The sequence below is a fragment of the Sinohyriopsis cumingii genome, chromosome 7 (assembly GCF_028554795.1).
Source record: "Sinohyriopsis cumingii isolate HCF-2022 chromosome 7, ASM2855479v2, whole genome shotgun sequence".
In the NCBI taxonomy this organism is placed as follows: domain Eukaryota; kingdom Metazoa; phylum Mollusca; class Bivalvia; order Unionida; family Unionidae; genus Sinohyriopsis; species Sinohyriopsis cumingii.
The window spans coordinates 6,741,892-6,763,403 of NC_142967.1; the positions used below are offsets into that span (position 1 = coordinate 6,741,892).

Consider the following 21,512-nt stretch of genomic DNA (forward strand, 5'->3'; position numbering starts at 1 on the left):
TAGAAATCAGAATAGTACTAAATCAGCTGGAGATACCTACACTTGAAAGTAATATCTGTACCCTATGGATGGAGTCATATACAATGAAAGTCTGATCTGTACCCCTGTAGATGGGGACACCTACAGCTGAAAGTCTTGATCTGTACCTCTATAGATGGAGACACATACAATTGAAGTTTGACCTCTGTGCCTGAGGATGGAGACATGATCAGCTGAAAGCCTGTTCTGTACCACTGTCGATGGAGACACCTACATCTGAAATCCTAATCTATACCCCTATGGATGGATACACTTAAAGATGAGTGTCTGATCTGTACAAACCATGGATGGAGACACCTACAGATGAAAGTATGATCTATACCCCCATTGGATGGAGACACCTACAATTCAAATCTGACCTCTGTGCCTGTGATGGAGACATATCAGCTGTGGATGGAGACACTCTAGAGATGAAAGTCTGATATGATGTACACCTCAACGCTGTGGACGGAGACACCTATATCTGAAATCCTGATATGTAGCCCTGTCGATGGATACACTTAGAGATGAAAGTCTGATCTGTACAACCATGGACGGAGACACCTACAGATGAAAGTCTGATCTGTACCCCTGTGGATGGTGACACCTACATCTAAAATCCTATCTGTAGCCCTGTGGATGGATACACTTCGAGATGAAAGTCTGATCTGTACAACCCTTGGATAGAGACACTTACAGTTGAAAGCCTGATATGTATCCCTGTGGATAAAGACACCTTCACCAAAACGTCTGATATGATGGACCTGTTCTCTTCATTCTGTACACTCAGTCGCTCTCAAGTGTCATAGATCATCATCCAGTGTCTCATCAATTGTACGCTGATGACACGCAAATTATACAAAACTAGCCACCCAACTGAAGTTGATGCTACCATCCAAGGTGTAGAGAGGTGCATTTCTGATGTGAAATCATGGATGACTTGTAACAAGCTGCAGATGAATGATGATAAAACTGAGGCCATTCTGATCACAACACAAAGACTTTCTCATTCACATCCTTTACCTAAAACAATAAATATCAGCAATGCCAACATTAAATTCACACAATCAGTATGAAACCTAGGTGTTACTCTGGACAGTACTCTCACATTGCACCAACATGTCATGAACATATGCAAGGCTGCATATCTTGAGCTGAGACGCATCAGCTCAATTCGCAAATATCTTTCAGTTGATGCCACTAAAACACTTGTGTGTTCATTAGTACTTTCAAGACTGGACTATTGTAACTCAATTCTGTCTGGTTCATCTCAATATCTGCTCCAGAAACTTCAAAAAGTTCTAAACACAGCTACTCGGATCATGCTTAGAGTACCACGATCTGAGCACACCTCCCCGCTGCTCTGTAACCTACACTGGCTATCCATTCGATCCAGAATCAAACACAAAATTTGTTCCCTGCGCTACATTTCACTGTCGGACTCTAGTCCAAGATACCTATCTGACCTCACTCATGTGTACACACCAGCAAGATACTTATGCTCCTCTTCTGACTATCATATACTCATTATTCCAAGTATGAAAACAAAGTCATATGGACAGCATTCTTTTGCATACCAGGGCCCAGCAACGTGGAATGAATTGCCCACTGAACTTAGACACAAAGACACAGTGATCACATTCAAGAGGGCTCTCAAAACTCACTTATTTCGACAGCAAGAACAAACTTAAAGACCTACTGTTTCCTACCTGAAATATTCTCAGCATGTTTTTTATTCTTTTTAATGTTTTTCTAATTTCATGTTGTTTGTTTTTGTAATAATATTATTATGTTTCTTATCTTATAGGTGTTGTCTAAAGTTGTAAAGCGCATAGAGCTTCTAAAGATTAGGCGCTATACAAAGTCCTCATCATTATTATTATTATTATTATGTACCCCCCCCCATGGACGGAGCTGAAAGTCGGATCTCTACCCCTGTGGATGGAAACACAGCTGAAAGTATATGTACCCCTGTGGATAGAGACACCTACACCTTGACATCTGATCTGTATCCCTTTCTGATAAATAAAATCATTACTGTTAACTAAGTTGGAAGTTGGGGTTGTATAAAAAGACAAAAACATAAAGACTTTCAATTTAATGTTCAACATATTGGAACAGCAAACACTATAACATAATCTGCAATTTCCAAGATTGTTTAAATTATATTAATCAAGACATGGTCATTACAACTGACTGTATCCTTTCCCTTTGTAAATGAAGCTACTTCATATGTAATCAAAAAATTTAAAGTGAGGGGTTTGTACTACTTTTTTCTAACCATTATTTACACAAAAAGAAATCCAGAACATGCAGATAGAGACCATGAATCCTTCATGTTAAACTACAAAATGTATGGTCAAAAGATTGCAATACAATACTGATGTTCAGTCTTAACTCCAAAGAAAAAACATCTGAATGAAATCTGACATTTGGCAAGTATTGGTATAAGATTATTATAGGAAACATTCACTGCAACAGTGATCTTAAATGTAGAACCCAAAATTATTAACTTTTAAATGTGGCATTTTTATCAAAACAACCCTTTCTTTTTTGGTACTTTACTGGGTTAAATGCCAAAATTATTTCCATTTGTTAACCTTAAGTAGAATTCTATACTCATAGTACATGTCTAACCCTGACTATCATTCTATACTCATAGTACATGTCTAACCCTGACTATGATTCTATACTCATAGTTACATGTCTAACCCTGACTATGATTCTATAGTGATATTGCATCAGATAGCACACTTATTTCTACACAGAGTCTGTATCTTTGATTCATGCAAATCACATGCATTTATGTTTAGTGTGAAAGAATTTACACTCAAAATTATATTCTTTTATCACAAAAATGGGAGAGTAAAAAACTGCAAAAAAAGAACAGGCAAGTAATTATTGCAAATTGTTTATACAGCCTTTTAGTGTAAGCATCATAAGGAAGAAATCAAATGTGGAAAATATCTCTAGCATAAATGCTTAAATACAAGTTGGATAAAATTTAAGTTATTATGTTAACTGTAAACATAGCACATGATACAATGTAAGCTATTTGGTTAACTGAATATAGCACTTGATACAATGTTAAGTTATCTGGTTAAATGTGAATATAGCACTGGCTACAATGTAAGTTATTTGGGTCAAGAGTGAATATAGCATTGGTGAATCTTCATTATTTGATCTGAATATGATATGAAGGATATACATGCAATAATTGACCTGATACAAAATGAAAGATAACTCTGCCAATTAGTGATGTGGTCACACTTAATTGAAACCTACAACAAGCCACTTGACAAAGTGCAACAGTATCCAGACTTGATGCTCTTCCTAATAATTTTTCTGTGAGCTTTTTAATCACAAAATCATTCTTTTATTTATACACATTTTTTAAAACAAAATCGGAGATAATTAGGTCAATATTTAAATAAAATTTTAGATAATTAGGTCAATATTTAAATAAAAATGGAGATAATCAGGTCAATATTTTGGCCACATTTCATGATCAGCACATGCTAGGGGAACTGCATAGAGTTCACATGATCATGCATGCGTCAATCAGAAAAATTATTGTACATGTGTTGATCTTGAATTCAAACATGAATCGCAGCTTGAGAGTAAACTTGTGCACGTACCATATATTCTCTGATTAGTACCCCCACTCTAATTAATGCAGCCTCCCCCAATGTACATGTTGTCATTATAAGAGTACATCAAAAGAACAACTTTATCTTTCATTGTTGAGCTCTAATAAACAGCCTACCCACACACACACCCCCCATTAGGAGATTGTAACATCTATGGGGCGTTATGATTATCTGATCAATTATTTATAGCAAAAGATGCATAGCAATTTTGAATCAAACGATATATTACACAACAGAATCTTCACTTATGTTTAAAGATATATCTGTGAAGAAATATTGTTATATACTCTGTATTCAACCCCAAGCAGCTACCAAACTATCTGCCTGGACAAGACAACAGACTCTTGTTGTCTCAGTAATGTACTCTTCTATGTGCCAAACTGTCAGTTTGTTGTCAAACACCAATGAACCTAATGAATCAAAATGGACAGAAATGATTAGGTAAAAATACATATTTAAAGATCCAATGAAGTACATTTTTCTGTGCTGTTGTGAAAGGATTATTGGTAAATAAAATCAGATAGTGATTTCCATCAACTCATTTACTTATATGTTCAGCCAATCATAGCGACAATGCAAACTTTGAGCCACATTAGTTATTTATGTACACTTCAACAAGACTTTGGGAACTGAATAAATTTCAAACTGCCTACAAATCAGTATGGGTATCTACTGAGTTACAAAAGCTCCAGGCACAGCATTTTACTACTGTCCAATTTACAAAGCCTCCAGACAAAACATTTGTACTACTGGGTTATAAAGGCTCCAGGCACAGCTTTATACTACTGTCCAAGCTACAGCAGCTACAGGCATAGCTTTTTACTACTATCAAAGTTACAAAGGCTCAATGCACAGCTTTTTACTACCACCTGAGTTACAAAGACTCCAGGTACACCTCTTTACTGCTATCACATGTTAAATGTGTTTATTTTATAAATCAACCAAATCAATTAACCATTATCAACACAATGCTTCTAAATGATTGCTAGAGGATAATGAAGGATGATTAAGAAACTGAAGGTGTGTCACTTAAACATGTACTGACTGGTCAAGCACATTAGCAACACTTGAAGTTTGCATCTGGTCAACTCTTTTAAAGATTGATTAATTAAAGAAAGGTAGTCAGTTTCATTCAGGAAAATTTAAATTTGTCTGAAGATTGCTTAAAATATTAGGCAGTTAGAACCATGAATTCAATTGACAGAACAAAAATGTTTACAATAATCAGTCTTAACAGCACAAACACAACTGAGGACTGTTCCATTTAAACATACTTGGTACCCAGGGAAGACATTAAGCACAGATACAACTTGCTATTGTTGCTATAGGGTTTAACGCCATTTTGCAGCACAAGATAGGCTATACATGGCGGCCAGTATTAATGGTGGAGGAAGAACCCGGGAAAACCCCTGAAAGAACCACCGACCCACGAGAAGCTACCGGCAAGCTTTCTCACATATCCACATTGGCCGAGCCCGAGACTCGAACCCACGCAGACAGAGGTGAGATGGCAGTGATCCGTGACGGAGAGCGCTTTAGACCACTCGGCCACTCGGGGCCCCCCACAGATACAACTAAGAATTGTTCTATTTACACATACATACATAGCTGCCAACCCTCCAGACTCGCAATTAGTGACAATAGGGATAAAACTTAGTGAATTTTGAACACAATTAGTGACAATTTGTACCACGACACTAGCTCCATCCACTTTGATGGTCACTACTGCATTATATGAAAACTCCAAAATAAAAATAAAATACTGTCTACACTGATTACATGTATAAATTTGTTTGCAGCCAAATTTACTGATATACACAAACTTCACACTATTTGTCATGATATGATGTTGTGGCTTGATTTTCTTTACAAGTATTTGCAAAACTTCTGTTCTAAATATAGTTTAGACAGTTTTACAATGCTTTCTACAAGGCAAACTGTAATAACTTGATATAGTTCCACAAACATTGTGACTAGCAATACAGGACTGTTATAGATATCAGTGGCCACTGCTGCTGTTCTGACTAGCACTTAACGGGATAAAATTTATTTTATTAATGATTTAAGCCAATTGAGAATTTGGGAATGCATGATTTTTTTGCAAGCAGTTTGAATCTGTAAATCACTATCAAGAGTAGTGAAATTCACACCAAAATTGTGAGTCTGTGTATGGTACCCTGGGATGGCATTTAATACAAATACAAATGAGGACAATTCTATTTAACATACTTGGTACCCAGGAAAGGCATTAAACACAGATACAACTGGGAACTGTTCTATTTAAACAAACATGGCACCCTGTGATGGCATTTAGTAAAGACACATATGAGGACAATTCCATTTAACATACCTGGTATCCAGGAAAGGCATTAAGTACAGATACAACTGGAAACTGCTCCATTTAAACATACATGGTACCCTGGGATGGCATTTAGTACAAACATAAATGAGGACAATTCCATTTAACATACATGGTACTCATGGAAGGCATTTAGCACAGATGCAACTGGGAACTGCTCCATTTAAACATACATGGTACTCATGGAAGGCATTTAGCACAGATACAACTGGGAACTGCTCCATTTAAACATACATGGTACCCATGGAAGGCATTTGTACAAACACAAATGAGGACAATTCCATTTAACATACATGGTACTCATGGAAGGAATTTAGCACAGATGCAACTGGGAACTGCTCCATTTAAACATACATGGTACCCATGGAAGGCATTTGTACAAAATATATGTCAGGATACTCTGAATTTTTAAAAGTCTGTCTGAAAATGATGCAAAATTCTAAATTACATATATGGGCAACTACTCAACATCATAAATGACTTCCCTCAGTCCTAAGTAGGTTTTACTGGAATAATCAGGAGAGAATCTAATACACAAATTAAATATGTCTGATAAGTCTGTTTGTCTGTTTATACATAAACTCCATTTCGGTGATAAAATTGTAAATGATTTAAAAAGTTTAACATTAATGTCTTATCAATTCATTCGATCATCACAATTTCGAAAGTAATAAATCCTTTTTACTATTGAGGAACATAAATTTAAAAACTTTTATAAATCAAACAATTTTAGTGGGAATGACTTTTTGCAAATTTCCACAAGTTTAACCTCAGTACTACTTGAAATATTTGCATTTTTCTCGCTGCCATAACTAGTATATTTATATTGCTATTGATGCAAAATTTGTGCAAAGTTTGTTATATTGCTAAATTTTTAAAAATGGTATCCTTGTCAAAATAATCATTCCAGTAACAAACCCTTGAATAAAGAAATGTTCCACTTTGACAGTAGTCAATACTCTTAGGAATACAGATCTAAATTGATAACTACAAAAGGCTGTTCCACATTGACAGTAGTAAATATTCTTAGGAATACAGATCTAAATTGATAACAACAAAAGACTTCTACATTGACAGTAGTCAATATCCTTAGGAATACAGATCCAAACTGATAACTACAAAAGACTGTTCCACACTGAAAGTAGTAAATATTCTTAGGAATACAGATCTAAATTGATAACTACAAAAGACTGTTACATACTGACAATAGTCCATATTCTTAGGAATACAGAGTTAAACTTATCACTAAGAAAGAATCCTGTCTATTCTATGTGAAGATCATCAGGCACATTATGACACTTTGGTTTGTACGATGGCCAGCGGCAAACTGGGCAGAAATGCTTGTCCAGCATTAACCAGGCAAGTATGCACTTCTCATGAAAACTGTGAAAACACGGTAAGCCCAGTAGCTGATCTTCTGCTACAAAGGGTTCTAAGCATATCACACATTGGCCATAATCTGGGAAACTCTTTGGCTGATTATTGGTCTCCTCAGATACGTCTTCTGAGGATCTACCATGTCCGTGATCATCACCCTCATGAGGCAAGCTGGGGCTGTATTTCCAGGTCTTCAATTGTTTGATGTAACCATTTGGGATCAGGGCCTCTTCCAGATCAAAAGAGTTTCCTGCCTGGGGATAAAAAACTCCCATAGTGGGGTTGAAAATAGAATCAAAAGGACGCAGGGAGCTAAAACCCCACCATATTTCTCCATACTCTGCTGTTCGCAAACTGGAAAAATTCCACCAATCAGAATCCTCATGCTCGGCATCTGAAGGTTGGACATAACCCATTTTCTTACATACAAAAGAAGTCAAAGTCAAATATGAAAAATATGAGAGTAACAGTAATGGCCAATGTATTGAATAGAAAATAATGTCCTTTCTAATAACAGAGAATATGAAAGTCCCAGTAATAAAGCGCATGGCTCTTATACCCCATAGAACAAAAGTCTCAACCAGTGGCAACTGATAAATTCCAAGAAGTGATATCCAACACAAAATAAGCATGACATTATATTTAAAAATACACAAAAAAAGTCGAACAATTTTTGTTGTTAATCTCCCTGGTGTTAACGAAATTTCAAAGAATCCCAAGGTATTTGTGATGATTATACTTAAAATAAACATGTCGTTTTGACTGGGGTACAAGGTTTTCAAGTAAAATTCCAAACAGTGAAAGTTCAAAATTTCACCACGATTATAACCATAATAGAAAGTCTTCTCAGCAGTAATAATAAGGTAAGCAGCTGTGGAATTTCCAATATTAGCTTTCTGTACCAAATATTTTCCTTGTTGAGTCTTGCTATTCACATATCCTACTTTAACACGTCCTGGAAACTTAACGCTGAGAGCAGAGAAAAACATTGGAATTGTAGCCATGCTGGAAAAGAAAATGGCACGCACTTCTGGATTCAATGCAGATTTGTAAGTTAACCAGTCTGTTTGAAACATATCGTAACTTTCGATGCTATGAATTTTCAGGTCAAGCTTCTGTCTAACCCAGTCAAATATGGAGTCTGTTCGAATCGATCCTGGGTACATGTAGAGTGTCACATTAGCTTTGCTCTGGTAACTTCCTGGTAAAGCTAAGACAAGCCTAGAAGAGAACCACTTTTTATTCATACAGTATCTGCAAAAGAACAAAGCATCATTCATCAGATATAATTTAGGCAAGGCAAACAATATTCTATCAAATTAAGTAACAAAAATGTTGTAAATTAAAACTTCTTAATATCATTAAATTTACAAGAGTTCTTTTAACAATAAGGTATGGATTTGACAAAATATTTCACTTGTTTATGATTGACTATATTTCAAATTGGATTACAGTTATTTCCATGAAAGCGATCTTCACAAAGTAAATTTCTTTGCTAAATTTACAATTATTTCCAGCCATTAGCAATACCCTCAAGATGTCTATCTGTAATTCTAACTCTTAACTGCCTGAGTGCTAGGTCAACATACTCAGTACATCTGCTGCTGATATGGTCACCACCTGCAAGGTGTATAATTTTTGGACCAGTGCTCTCAATAGAAATCCTGACAGGGAAGTCCAGCATCAAAAGATTTAAATTTGGGTGTCAAAGACTTTAATAAAATTAAATAAAATAATTTGCATTAACATGAAAGTACTGCATGCCTGGATGCTTTCTGTAAAATTTGGTTGATATCTGTTAAATGATTCTGAAAGAAATCCATTTTTTAAAAACTATTTTTTAGTAATGGTGTCCATTATCTGATTGTGGAGTGGCATCAGCTGCACAAATTTGAGTAGATTAATGTACTGAGAGTCAGGACACATGAAAAATGAAGGACCCTACTTTAAACATAGCCTGGTGAATAAAAACGTGTTAAAAATAAGGTTACTTGTCTACTTTATATCAATGCAATGTAGGCATCTGTGTACATGTGCTGCATTTGAGAAAAGTATTTTTTGTAAAATACACAATAAACTTGTGCTGTGTCTGTCTCAATCCCCCAGCCCCCTCCAATAGCCCTACATGCCACTTCTCACCAGATCACTCAACTATCTTCTTAAATCTGTGCTGCTTTCTATTTTATCAACTACTTTTTCATTTTATTTATTATAAAATATAAAAAAATTAATGTACTATTGTTGTTACAAACTCCAAAGAGATTAAATGCTATATTTCTTTATTGAGACCGTGACCTTTTTGGCAAAATAATGCCCCCGTTAGAAAATACCCTTCAAGAAAACTGTCCCTTTTATCATGCAAAATAATGCCCCCGTTAGAAAATACCCTTCAAGAAAACTGTCCCTTTTATCATGCAAAATAATGCCCCCGTTAGAAAATACCCTTCAAGAAAACTGTCCCTTTTATCATGCAAAATAATGCCCCCGTTAGAAAATACCCTTCAAGAAAACTGTCCCTTTTATCATGCAAAATAATGCCCCTGTTAGAAAATACCCTTCAAGAAAACTGTCCCTTTTATCATGCAAAATAATGCCCCCGTTAGAAAATACCCTTCAAGAAAACTGTCCCTTTTATCATGCAAAATAATGCCCCCGTTAGAAAATACCCTTCCTTCAAGAAAACTGTCCCTTTTATCATGCAAAATAATGCCCCCGTTAGAAAATACCCTTCAAGAAAACTGTCCCCTTTATCATGCAAAATAATGCCCCCGTTAAAAAATACCCTTCCTTCAAGAAAACTGTCCCTTTTATCATGCAAAGTTACTATGTAACTATCTTAGACCCTAACATAAAAAACAGGTATGTATCAACATCTGATAACCACCCATAAAATTTCCACAGGCAAACCTTTGACAGGATTCTTGTATAACAATTAATCAAGCCACTAAACCATCTCAAAAGTTGATTACAAAGCAAATAACTATTAGGAACAACTTTTTGACCTGCTTCTTTTTACCTTACAATTGACAGTGAAAGTAAGCTGACTTGGTGGGGGGGGAATAGGTGGCAGCACCAGGTAAGGCAAATTCAAATCGGAGTTCTCAGTTTATTTGGCAGGAAAATGACAAGACATACAGCCACCATTTCACCTACATCCCTCCCTACTTACTATTTGAGTGATTATAGTCTCAGAATCATATATTGTACACACTGTGGATTGTACACATTGTGGCTGATACTCCACTCACGTGTTCTAGTTTGCCTTCAAAACACACGATGAATGCTACATTGCTGCGTTACCATTTGTTACTCTTCTGGTTCAAAATAAACACTGATGGTTACATGTATGGGTTTACTCAATAATTAACAATGACCCCAAAAGCTTTGATGGGCATTTACCACATATAGAGTGTCAAACATCGGAGGTCAACACTTCGATAATTCGTGCTTCAGCAGGATTTCCTGCTTAGTAAAGCCCTAAATGAAACATGAATTTCATGTGTATCTGACCTGAGCTCCCAGCATTGGCATGATTACTGTTTGGACACACCCATTATTTCTAGGGTCATATGGAGGGAGTCAAAGGTAAAAACCAAATTACAGCGATATTTTGAATAAGAAATATGGTTTAACCACACTCATAGAACACATAACAACTGCCATAAATTTGGAGGTCATGACCAGAAGTGTGGGGAAGAGTAAATGCAATACAAGGCATAAGGATCTGCCATGATGAGTCCTATAGTTCTTGTCTAAAGCAGTGAAACTTTTCCATATCTTTTGGACTTATTAACTTAACTGTCAATCTGCCTCACATGCTGTATACAATAGGTGTAAAAATCTAAAATGCTAGGCATAGTCAAGATGAACTACAAAACCTCTTGTGGTCCTTGTGACCTTGACCTATGATCTTTTGAACCCAAAAGGAAAAAGTGTGTGCCTTGTCTCAAATGAAAGGCTTCACACACAGAAAAAATTTGATGATAACAAACTCAGTAATTAGGGTAGAAACCATTTTTCTCTTTTGTATCATTGTGACCATGACCTTTAGACCCCAAATTTAGTACGTCTTTCTTATCTCAAATGTAAAGCATTTATAATGTTTTATAAAGGTCATACAAATTGTGTAGAAAGAGTTTTCCTTCTTTTACTTACTTTAACCTTACTCCCTGACACCATGAGTCAAATTCAGCAAGTTTCTTCCTTGCCACTAATGCAGGTTGCTTGTAAACTGGATAAATGAATGCAGGGGCAAATGGATGGGTATCATAAAATGAATGCTCAGTGCTTAAGTCTCAATGCCTTATGATGGTCATGTGAAGTTATGCTTTAGTTTTCAAATATTAACAAACAGAATAGCGCACCTTGTGTCTTTTGAGCAGTCAAAGTGACCCAGTCGAACACCAAACTTGTCCACTTTTCTCCTCACAGCCCTCCAGATGGCATCGGAGAGCAGATGCTGTTGATGGGAGCTTGACACAACTTCCACCAACCACATGCTGTCCTTTGCATCCTCCACCTGTTCATAAAAGTCTGTGCCTCCACTGAAATTTGTGATGAGAGCTGTGGAATCATCAACCTGTAACATGAGTGCTGCCCCTTGGTCTTCTTGTGTCACAGCACCTGTAACATACATTGACATGACTATGACTTCAGAACTACTCCTATGTTACAATGTCCATTACATTTCTATGACACATGGCATCAAGGCTATTGTCTTCAGTAACATAAACTGACATGGCCATTACCTCAAGTTACATACATATGCACTATCCTCATTACTCGAGTTGTTTTCCTTCTTGTGTTACATACATATGCACTATCCTCATTACTCGAGTTGTTTTCCTTCTTGTGTTACATACATATGCACTATCCTCATTACTCGAGTTGTTTTCCTTCTTGTGTTACATACATATGCACTATCCTCATTACTCGAGTTGTTTTCCTTCTTGTGTTACATTGTACAACCTTAACTTCACAGTAATGGAAACTGTTATTAAAATCTGAGTGTTTAACATAGTGATATTATCCTCTGTGTGGTTTTATGACACAAATAACTGTGTACAAGGGTGGATGTATAACACAGTGTAACCCTTCCTGAACTGTTGCATATACTATTGAGTCAACTTAAAATACTGATACTGTCCTGTGTGGTTTTGTCACACAAGTAACTGTGTACGAGGGTGGATACATGACAAAGCAGAACTCTAACTAATGGTCAGAAATGATAGACGTTTAAAAAAAGTAGAGCTTACTTGAAAAATTTCATGGATCAGAGAGGTGATCCAACCATAGGAACCATAAAAAATATGAATGAAAATTCAATGTTACTGACTTTACGGCAAAGACATGGATCATTTGAGAGTATGTTTTATAAATTCTTTCAAGCATAACAGTGTATACCAACACAGAAAGTACTAAAATTCAAACAATGTAAATATTTTTCAAATTAAAAAGGATGTAAAGTTTCCATACATTTTGTTGGCTCTGCTATGAAAACACATGACATCTGCTGAAATACAGATCTAAATTGACAACAAAAATAACTGTTCCATTTTACTAACTTGCTGAGTATTTTCCACCTTGTTTTTCACAACACCAATCCCTTATCTTCATCTTTAGTTGTGACTCAAAATTCTTAGGACTTATTTGCAAATCCACATGTAGTTTGAAAGGATTCTGGACCCATAGACTCATCAAATATCCTACTAGTTTTGAAACCAGATGATTGGTTGTTGTTGTTGTTGTAGGGTTTAATGCCATTTTTCAGCACACGATAGGCTATACATGGCGGCAGTATTAATGGTGGAGGAAAAACCTGGGAAAACCAAGGAAATAACCACCGACCCACGAGAAGCTATTGGCAAGCTTTCTCACGTACCCACATTGGCTGAATCCGAGACTCAAACCCACGCAGACAGAGGTGAGATGGCAATGATCCATAACGGAGAGCGCTTTAGACCACTCGGCCCCCCAGATGATTGGTAAACAATTTGCTGACAGAATATTCAACAACATGCAGTGTTGTTGAGTGCCAGATTGTGAGAATCCCCCAGAAAATCTTGTAGTGGACATGATTTTGTGATTCCCTTAGAAATCAGAAATCTTGCACTGAATGAACAAAAATCTGATGGAGCCAAGGATTAAAAACAATCAAACGGAATTAATAGTATTGTTTGTTTACAATTTTGTTTCAAGCATTGTACCCGTGTTGACTCAACTTGTTCCGTTACTGTACACATGGCCAAACCTCAACACAATGTTGGCGAAATTAAGGACACTTGAACGTGTCAGGACAAATGAGTAATACCAACATGCAGTAGATGAAGGTACACGTGATGCTGTCAAGCATCAAGCCTACCAAACAAAGTTTGGGACTAACTTCTCAGTACCAACATAGTGTTTCTGCTCCAAACCATACAAAAGTTCTCTGCTGATAGCTAGGTTTTCTGTCTGGAATACCTTTCTAGTATTCTTTGTTTGAATTGGATTGCTATGAAAAGAAAAGCCTATACATACTCATGTTGTGTAATTAAGAAACGCCTATAGACACTCATGTCATGTAATTAAGAAAGGCCTATAGACACTCATGTAGTGTAATTAAGAAAGGCCTATAGACACTCATGCCGTGTAATTAAGAAAGGCCTGTAGACACTCATGTAGTGTAATTAAGAAAGGCCTATTGACAATCAAGTAGGGCTGTCAACGGGTACTCGGGTACCCGGGTACCCGACCGTATTGAAAAACCCAGGTATTGAAACGTAAACGCGGGTACCCGTAAAAATAAATCGCCACACTTGCCAACCACTTCAAACAGGTGTGACAGCTATGGCTTTAATTAGAAACCAGATCCCCGCTTAATATAAATAAACAATACATCAGAGAGTCTGTTTGGATTAATAAAATTCATTGGCATTGTGCAACAGGACAAACCGTTATCCCCGAGGCATTATATACCAAGGTTAAAACATAGCATTGTTCTACAGGTAATAAACCTCTTTGTAGACGATAACTATTGATTGTGGGTGCTAAATGATCGGTACATTGCGTGCTCTTTTAATGAAATCCAGATGGATACCTTTGATTTCCGAACACACATGTCGAAGAAATCCCACAATTTATATTAAGAACAATTATCACCTAGACACCTTGAAATCTTCGTACACACACACACACACACACACACACACACACAAAGACGGTTCTAACGCATTACTCTTGACATGTGGTAAAGCTGCTTTACATGCATGCGTGGGTAATTCAAATCTGCGGTCAAAAGCCGATGAATAAACGTGGTCTGTTCTAACAAGGACTTATACTTTAAAAAAAAGTGAGTGTTCTAAAGGATTTAACGCGGCTGATCACAGTGATCATTAAAAGTTGGATTATACCTACCATCTGTGTACAAAGGTCATTCTAAATAAATTTATTAATTAATAGCGTGCGGTCAGATCATTTGCAGCTACATCGGTGCGGACGCATCAGACCGAGTAGTGCATTACACGGTTAGCCTCTATCGCCATATAAAATATTAAAGAAATGGGGATAACAATTAGTTGGGCTACGGTTGTACATGTCATTCTTGTGCTAACGGGTACCCGGGTACTCGTTAAATTTCGCAACGGGTGCCCAGGTTGGTTTTTCGTGATTTTTGACAGCCCTAGTTGACCATACTCCAAATCCATGCAGACTGTGACACTGTAACTTTAAGAAAACTGCCGACATGTCATGACAGACGGTCCTCAAGCCCAGTGATGTTGGTCAGTGACAACATTAGGTTGATCTGGATCAGTAAAGATACTGGGATCCATCATAGACATGGACTGCTTTGTGGCAAAAGACTTTTCTAACATATAATATGCACTATGATACTAGCCACAGAGTAATATCAGTCCATCATGGCACTATACTAGATGAATTCTTCACCGTAAGTGCCAGACTTCATCTACTGAGACATGCGATATTGGACCACAATGAGTAAGTAGTTCCCTCAAATATAAATGTATGCTTGATCAGATTCAGAATTGACCATGAACAATTTATATCTGATGGATAAGTCTGGTCTTGGCAGAACAGAGCTAACAGAGCTATTGTTTCCTTGTACCATGTGCTATGGTTTAAACCCCTTGCACTGGATGCACTTTTCCCTGCCTACTGCTGACACCTGTAAATACAAGTAGCTAATTGATAACATACATAGGTGAAATTAGTCAAGAATCATCTAGCTTAATGCGAAGTGGACAGAGTGAACAATAAAAATAACTATAGAAATGACTTACATGACCCTCTGGTCTATAATCACCCAGTGACAGCACAAAATTTCTGGTCAATAACTTTATCTAATCAGTAACTGTAAACATGTAATAGGCCAATACTGAATAAATGCACTAGTGATCGGGACAGGTTCCAGTAAAATAGCAACTGACATGTTTCGTATGATGGAGTTGTTTTTCTAATAAAGCTAGAAACACGTTGTGTCAGAAATAAATGAGCAAGGAATAGTTAGAAATATAGATGGAATATACTCCCCTTTTGCAAGAAATTCCTTCAACTCAGTATTGTGGAAATTATCATTTAATACTGGAGTTTTTTATGGTCTCTGAACAGCATGCTTCTTAACACTAGTGGAAACAATAACTTTATCATGGGCAGGTTTTGGCACCAGTCCCTATATCTATGGGGAGATCATTATAGTCTAACTCCCACCTATGTGGGCAGACAACTTTAGCTTGTATAGCTGTAAGTTAACTTTGTGATGGCTGGACCTACAAATTAGTGCAGATACTCCTAAGGTATTATGATTGGGTATTGTATCCAAAGACAAAATACAAGCCCAACGATAATATTGGCAATTTTCTGATTGCTTAGACCCTTGTTTAAAAGAGTCAAAGCAAACCCATGATCTAAAAGCCACACAAATCATATAATTTTGAAGGTACCATTTTAAACACTTTACTCAGACTTCTGTGACAATACATGCAATTAGATATATGCATGAAAAGAACATAGACAGACTGCAGTCTTTCACCTGAGGCTTCTACCAGCTCAGTGTTTTACCTGAGGCTTCTACCAGCTCGGTGTTTTACCTGAGGCTTCTACCAGCTCAGTGTTTTACCTGAGGCTTCTACCAGCTCAGTGAGCTCTTGCTTCTCCACCAAGCTGTTATAGTTAACACCTCTCTGTTCCAGAAGAGCCTTCAGTTTTAAGACAGAGAGAGCCATGGGGTCCAGGAGACGATGTGTCAGACGACCCTGCTCATGCCAAACCAGTACCTCAATCAGTCGGGCAAAGATGAACAACACACACAGGTAAATAAGCAGCAACACCACCTACCAACAAAAATATAAATACAAATAATGCCGGTAAAATTACCAAATTAAATTAGCAATAGTCATTAACTATTGTTATCACATTATGACTGATATAAGTGAAATTACTTCCTCTTACTGCGAGGGCAAATTGATGGTTTAATTGAAGCATGGAATTCACTGAAACCACTCAGTAGTGGCATAGATGTTTCTTTATCATGAGGCTAGAAAAATTATGCAAGCTATGATAACCATATATCTGCCTGAAGTCAATAAGTAGTCTATTACAAACATAAATAAAACACCAGATACAGCTGCTTACGGGATCCATTTGGTAAACACTTAAGTTCTGGATCTGATTGATGTGTTAGCTTATCAAAATGATGTTATGTTACAATCAATATCAGATGCTACATTATCTATTAATCAACTTCTGACAGGGAGGGATTGACACAAGATCATGTTTTTTGTTTGCCTCTGGGTAAAATAACAACCTTGTATGTGGTTTTGGTAAATTCCATGTTTTTGCACTCTGACCTCCCATCCAACAAATCTGTCTAAATATCTAACACAAGGTAAAAAGGGTCTGAGGTAATTCTGGCTAGCTCTCACACATAAAATCTGTACAAATTATCTAACATAAAGTAAGAAAGGTCTCAAGTTCAAATAGTAGAAAGTTTTCATACAGCAAATGTCTGATGGATGTCCTCTTCAACCGAATTTTATGTAGCAACACCTTATCTATAGTTTGTGTCCAAATCTTTCATTTCATCTTCAATACCACCATCCTGACAATGCTTGCGGGAATAGAATGAATGAGACTGTACATCTCTCTCCTGCATTTCAGCGCAATTCCACATCATGCCAAAGACTCAATTCGTTGTTTGCTAACAGGTAGAGTAATGTAACCATTTTACTCAACTGTCTTTAAATACTTGAAGCCATGCCAGGACGTATCAAAAGTTTTTCTTTCGTCCACTTGTTTCAGAATACATAGCTTCAAAAAATGTACAAGTCCCACATACTAGTTTTTGATTGCCCAAACTCTGAACCACTTGCCTAGATTAAATTTACCTCACTTTAATCAAGTGAAAGAACCAAAGAAATACATGTACAACATATTTCTTTCTTCAAACTTTCTGAACAGACTGATATTAACCATTTTTCTACTTGGTCCGATGTTTTAGAAGACAGATTTGAAAGATGTCTATGTATATGACTGCCACACAATCAGATGATTCTTGTGTCTGGACTTCAGTACGCATGCTCTGGTCCCTGTGCTGAATTCTTCGTAAGAATTTGTACGCTATCTTGGTTTAAGTGGTTCCTTAATGAGTCACTGAACAAAATCCTCACTTAGACTCCGAGTGTGCAGGATTATAAGAAACGTAATTTCTCACATTATTGATAACAGACTGAAAGGAGCTTCACCAAGAGTGTCTCAAGAATTTCAACAGGTGGATCTGACAATTGCTTGTGTGCCCAACATCACTTTAAACTGTACATGTCAATACTACTGATGAATGAGAATGTGTGTATGTGTGTGAATTGGATTTTTAACGTAGCTTTAACAATTTTTCAGTCATACTGCTATGATGTCAGCAGTGTGGCAGTTTATAGTAATGTCTAGCACTGGGGCATCATGTCACAGACATGTAGCACGATGTCCTACCCCGTCACATACCAGGCCAACCAGTCCTAAAACTAACCTCTTAATGCTGAGCGCCAAGCGAGGCAGCTGTTAGTACAATTTCTGTAAGTGTTTGGTATGACTCAGCCGGGGATCGAACCCATGATCTCCCGCATCCAATGAATGAGAAGATGATCTGCATGATGATTGAGAACAAGCTGGCACTCATTGACATTCCCCAATTGTAACAATATATTTCCACTTCCCACATGAAACAACTCCTTATACCTATAAAAACAAATGTAGATATCCTATATTTATGTGTTTTAGTCAAGTTATAACAAAATCAACAATAAATCTCAATCACTGCTATAAACTTATCTACAAAAATGACCTTGAATATAATAATATAAGCAAACTGCTGATTAGAGGAAGCCCAATCGTGGTTTTACCTCCCTGTTCCCCAAACCCCATAAACGTGGTCTTTACCTCAATGTTCCCCAAACCCCCACAATCGTGGTCTTTACCTCCCTGTTCCCCAAAACCTACATTCACCTTAGAAACTGAGGGTTATGACTGCAGTGAATAAAATTTAATATAAGTACCTTAAACCACATTTTTTTTCCTTTTTCATGAAGGAATATTTATGTCTCAAATGAAGAGGATTTCATATATGTTGTGGATGGAACCAAAATGATGACCAAAAGACAGTCCTGGATATGATGGTCAGTGGACTTCATCTGAAATTCAATATGGACAAATGTAAACATATGCTTTAAATACATTTTGAGAAGCAACAAATGCAGTCGAAATTGAAATAATTGTCTCAAGAAAAAGATCTTGTAGTAACTGTTAATAAAAAGTTGAATATGACCTACATATACAAACGTTAATTAAAAGAAAACACAATTCTGAGCATTATCATGAGAACCTTTAGGCCCCCCCCCACCAATAAAATGTGTTTCTGGTCAGTGAACTGTCTCTTTATCATTGGCAACCCTGTGGATAAAAAAAAAAAAATTTCCAGAAATTAGTTTAGCACCTTAAGTGCTTAGTAATCATATAAATTATGCCTGCAGTTCTAAGCAGAAAACCAAAGGTCCAATTTGGCAAGACATCTGCAAGAACTTTCCTTCTGAATTCATTTTAGTTAAGATACCTGGCATATTACTGGGTAGTTAAGATACCTGGTGTATTACTGGATATTTAAGATACCTGGCATATTACTGGATAGTTAAGATACCTGGCCTATTACTCAATAGTTAAGACACCTGGCGTAAAACTGGATAGTTAAGATACCTGGCATATTACCAGATAGTTAAGATACCTGGCGTATTACTGGTTAGTTAAGATACCTGGCATATTACTGGATAGTTAAGATACCTGGCGTATTACTGGATAGTTAAAAAGTAAATGTGCCCTTTACTTAATTTAATGGAGGAAATTTGTATGCAACTTTGTAATTTACTTTATTCAAAGGTATCAAAAGAAAATATTTATATCTGGACAATTCGTATCATTTAATTTCACAAAACCACTGTCCTGATAATTTGAGTCTGAATCACTGTCACGTTAGTCATTATTGCAACGTGACAGAACCAACCACCATATTTTTTCAGTACTGCACTTGGATCCAGTGGCCAATATGTTCTGCTGTGCCCAAAATATGTGGGCCACAATAACTTTAAAACTGACAAATCATTGTTTACATGAAAAGTTATGGTCAAAAAGGTTCACAATCACAGTGATTAAGATCTGGGAGACTTGGGACCTGAAATTGTACGAAACCCACAATCACGCATCAGTGTTCAACAATGAAATTAAAGAACATTTATTTTTCACAACGAAATGTGTGGGATGGAAAAGTATACTTAAGTATAAACCAAACAGTAATATTCTGATTAAAGCACAGTAGTCTAAATCAATAGTCTAGTCCTACAATTTAAGACGTGTCATATTTTTGTTTTGTAGCATGAAAACAACACTACAGTAGTCTGATCAAGACGATTTTACTGGTAGATTTCATCCCAATGACATAATTATAATCAACCTAAACCATTGTAAAAGTTTATGTATTCAGTCGGTCTAAGAAGTGAAATCTTATTTCTAATCTTGAAAGGAGTAGGAAAAGTAAATAAGCTTTAAAATGCACAATCTAAAAGTTGCCCTACCTCAGGACACGTCAGTCATGTTTGCTTCCGCGCGAAATGTCAAACTCTGACGCTTCTTTGAACCTTTCGGACCAATAAAATTAACGAAATTACTATATAGTTGTAAATAAAACGCAAAGTTACAAATTCCTTCTATTAATAACACTCTTTTGTGTGTAATGTTTGCGTAAGGTTACAGAATCCCAGAAGAACTCTATTTTCGGCAGCGGAAGAGTCAACAGGAAAGTCAAGTGATATTTTCAATCGGAACATCGCTCGGCCATTTCCGTAAAGTCGACACATAAGGTATCACGGTACCAATTGTTTTTGCATGGACCTCAGTGCTAATGTTTTCTAAAATAAATATACTTTCTATCCTATCACAGCATGCATGTAACAAGCTGTCATAGAGAACAATGTTAGATTGTCAATTTGACAAGGACAAAACGAAGTACTCGATTCCATTTAAGAGAGATAACTCTGCTGAAACTAGACATGGGTAAGAGTTATCTAGTCACAACAGACATTTTCAACCATGTGTACCACATTTTAAAAAAATCATTAAAAAAATACAAAATATGATCTAGATATGAATTAAAATAATCTCACATGTTGCCAAGAGGCTTAACTTTTTCTTAAGCCTAACAGAAAGTACAACTCTTACATAATGCACCAATCACAGCTAGTGTTGTTTATTTCTGAATACACCCTTCACCTTCAGCTCCGCCCACCTGGGGATGTACAGTTGGTACCGTTATACCATAATCTCATATGTTGAAGTCGGATTACTAAACCAACAAGAATGTCATCTTTTTTGGAATTTTATTTTTCTTTAATTTTTTTACAGTGGGGGGCTCACCAGTTATTGTGTACTTTTGAGAGAGACGTAAGTAAAATGAAGTTGTTTGCATTGAAAACATGCGCAGTGGAGAGAATGCTGCTTTAGGTCTAACAGTATTTTCCGTCGCTTGATTGGATGTAAGATGCTTTCGTTGCGTTTGTTATCGGACATGAAATGTT

The 21,512-nt window shown here is 36.6% G+C and overlaps 1 protein-coding gene across 1 annotated transcript; it reads right to left on the reverse strand.

Annotated features, from left to right (window-relative positions):
• Nucleotides 1-2,101: 2,101 nt before the first annotated feature.
• Nucleotides 2,102-20,753, reverse strand: LOC149794686 (E3 ubiquitin-protein ligase RNF103-like). Its single transcript, XM_089964295.1, has 5 exons — nt 20,514-20,753; nt 18,948-19,082; nt 16,520-16,733; nt 11,769-12,027; nt 2,102-8,658 (listed from the first exon to the last, which is right to left on the reverse strand). Exons 2-5 carry the CDS (start codon nt 18,957-18,959, stop codon nt 7,290-7,292), a joined length of 1,854 nt encoding a protein of 617 aa, XP_089820421.1. The 5' UTR covers nt 18,960-19,082; nt 20,514-20,753; the 3' UTR covers nt 2,102-7,289.
• Between the last annotated feature and the right edge of the window lie 759 nt (nt 20,754-21,512).

Coding starts and splice junctions, on each gene's coding strand:
- LOC149794686 (XM_089964295.1), bottom strand. Junction 12,028..16,519: donor TGAGCTGGTAGAAGCCTCAG/GTAAAACACTGA, acceptor TGTATGTTACAG/GTGCTGTGACACAAGAAGAC. Junction 8,659..11,768: donor GACTGCTCAAAAGACACAAG/GTGCGCTATTCT, acceptor GTTCTTTTGCAG/ATACTGTATGAATAAAAAGT.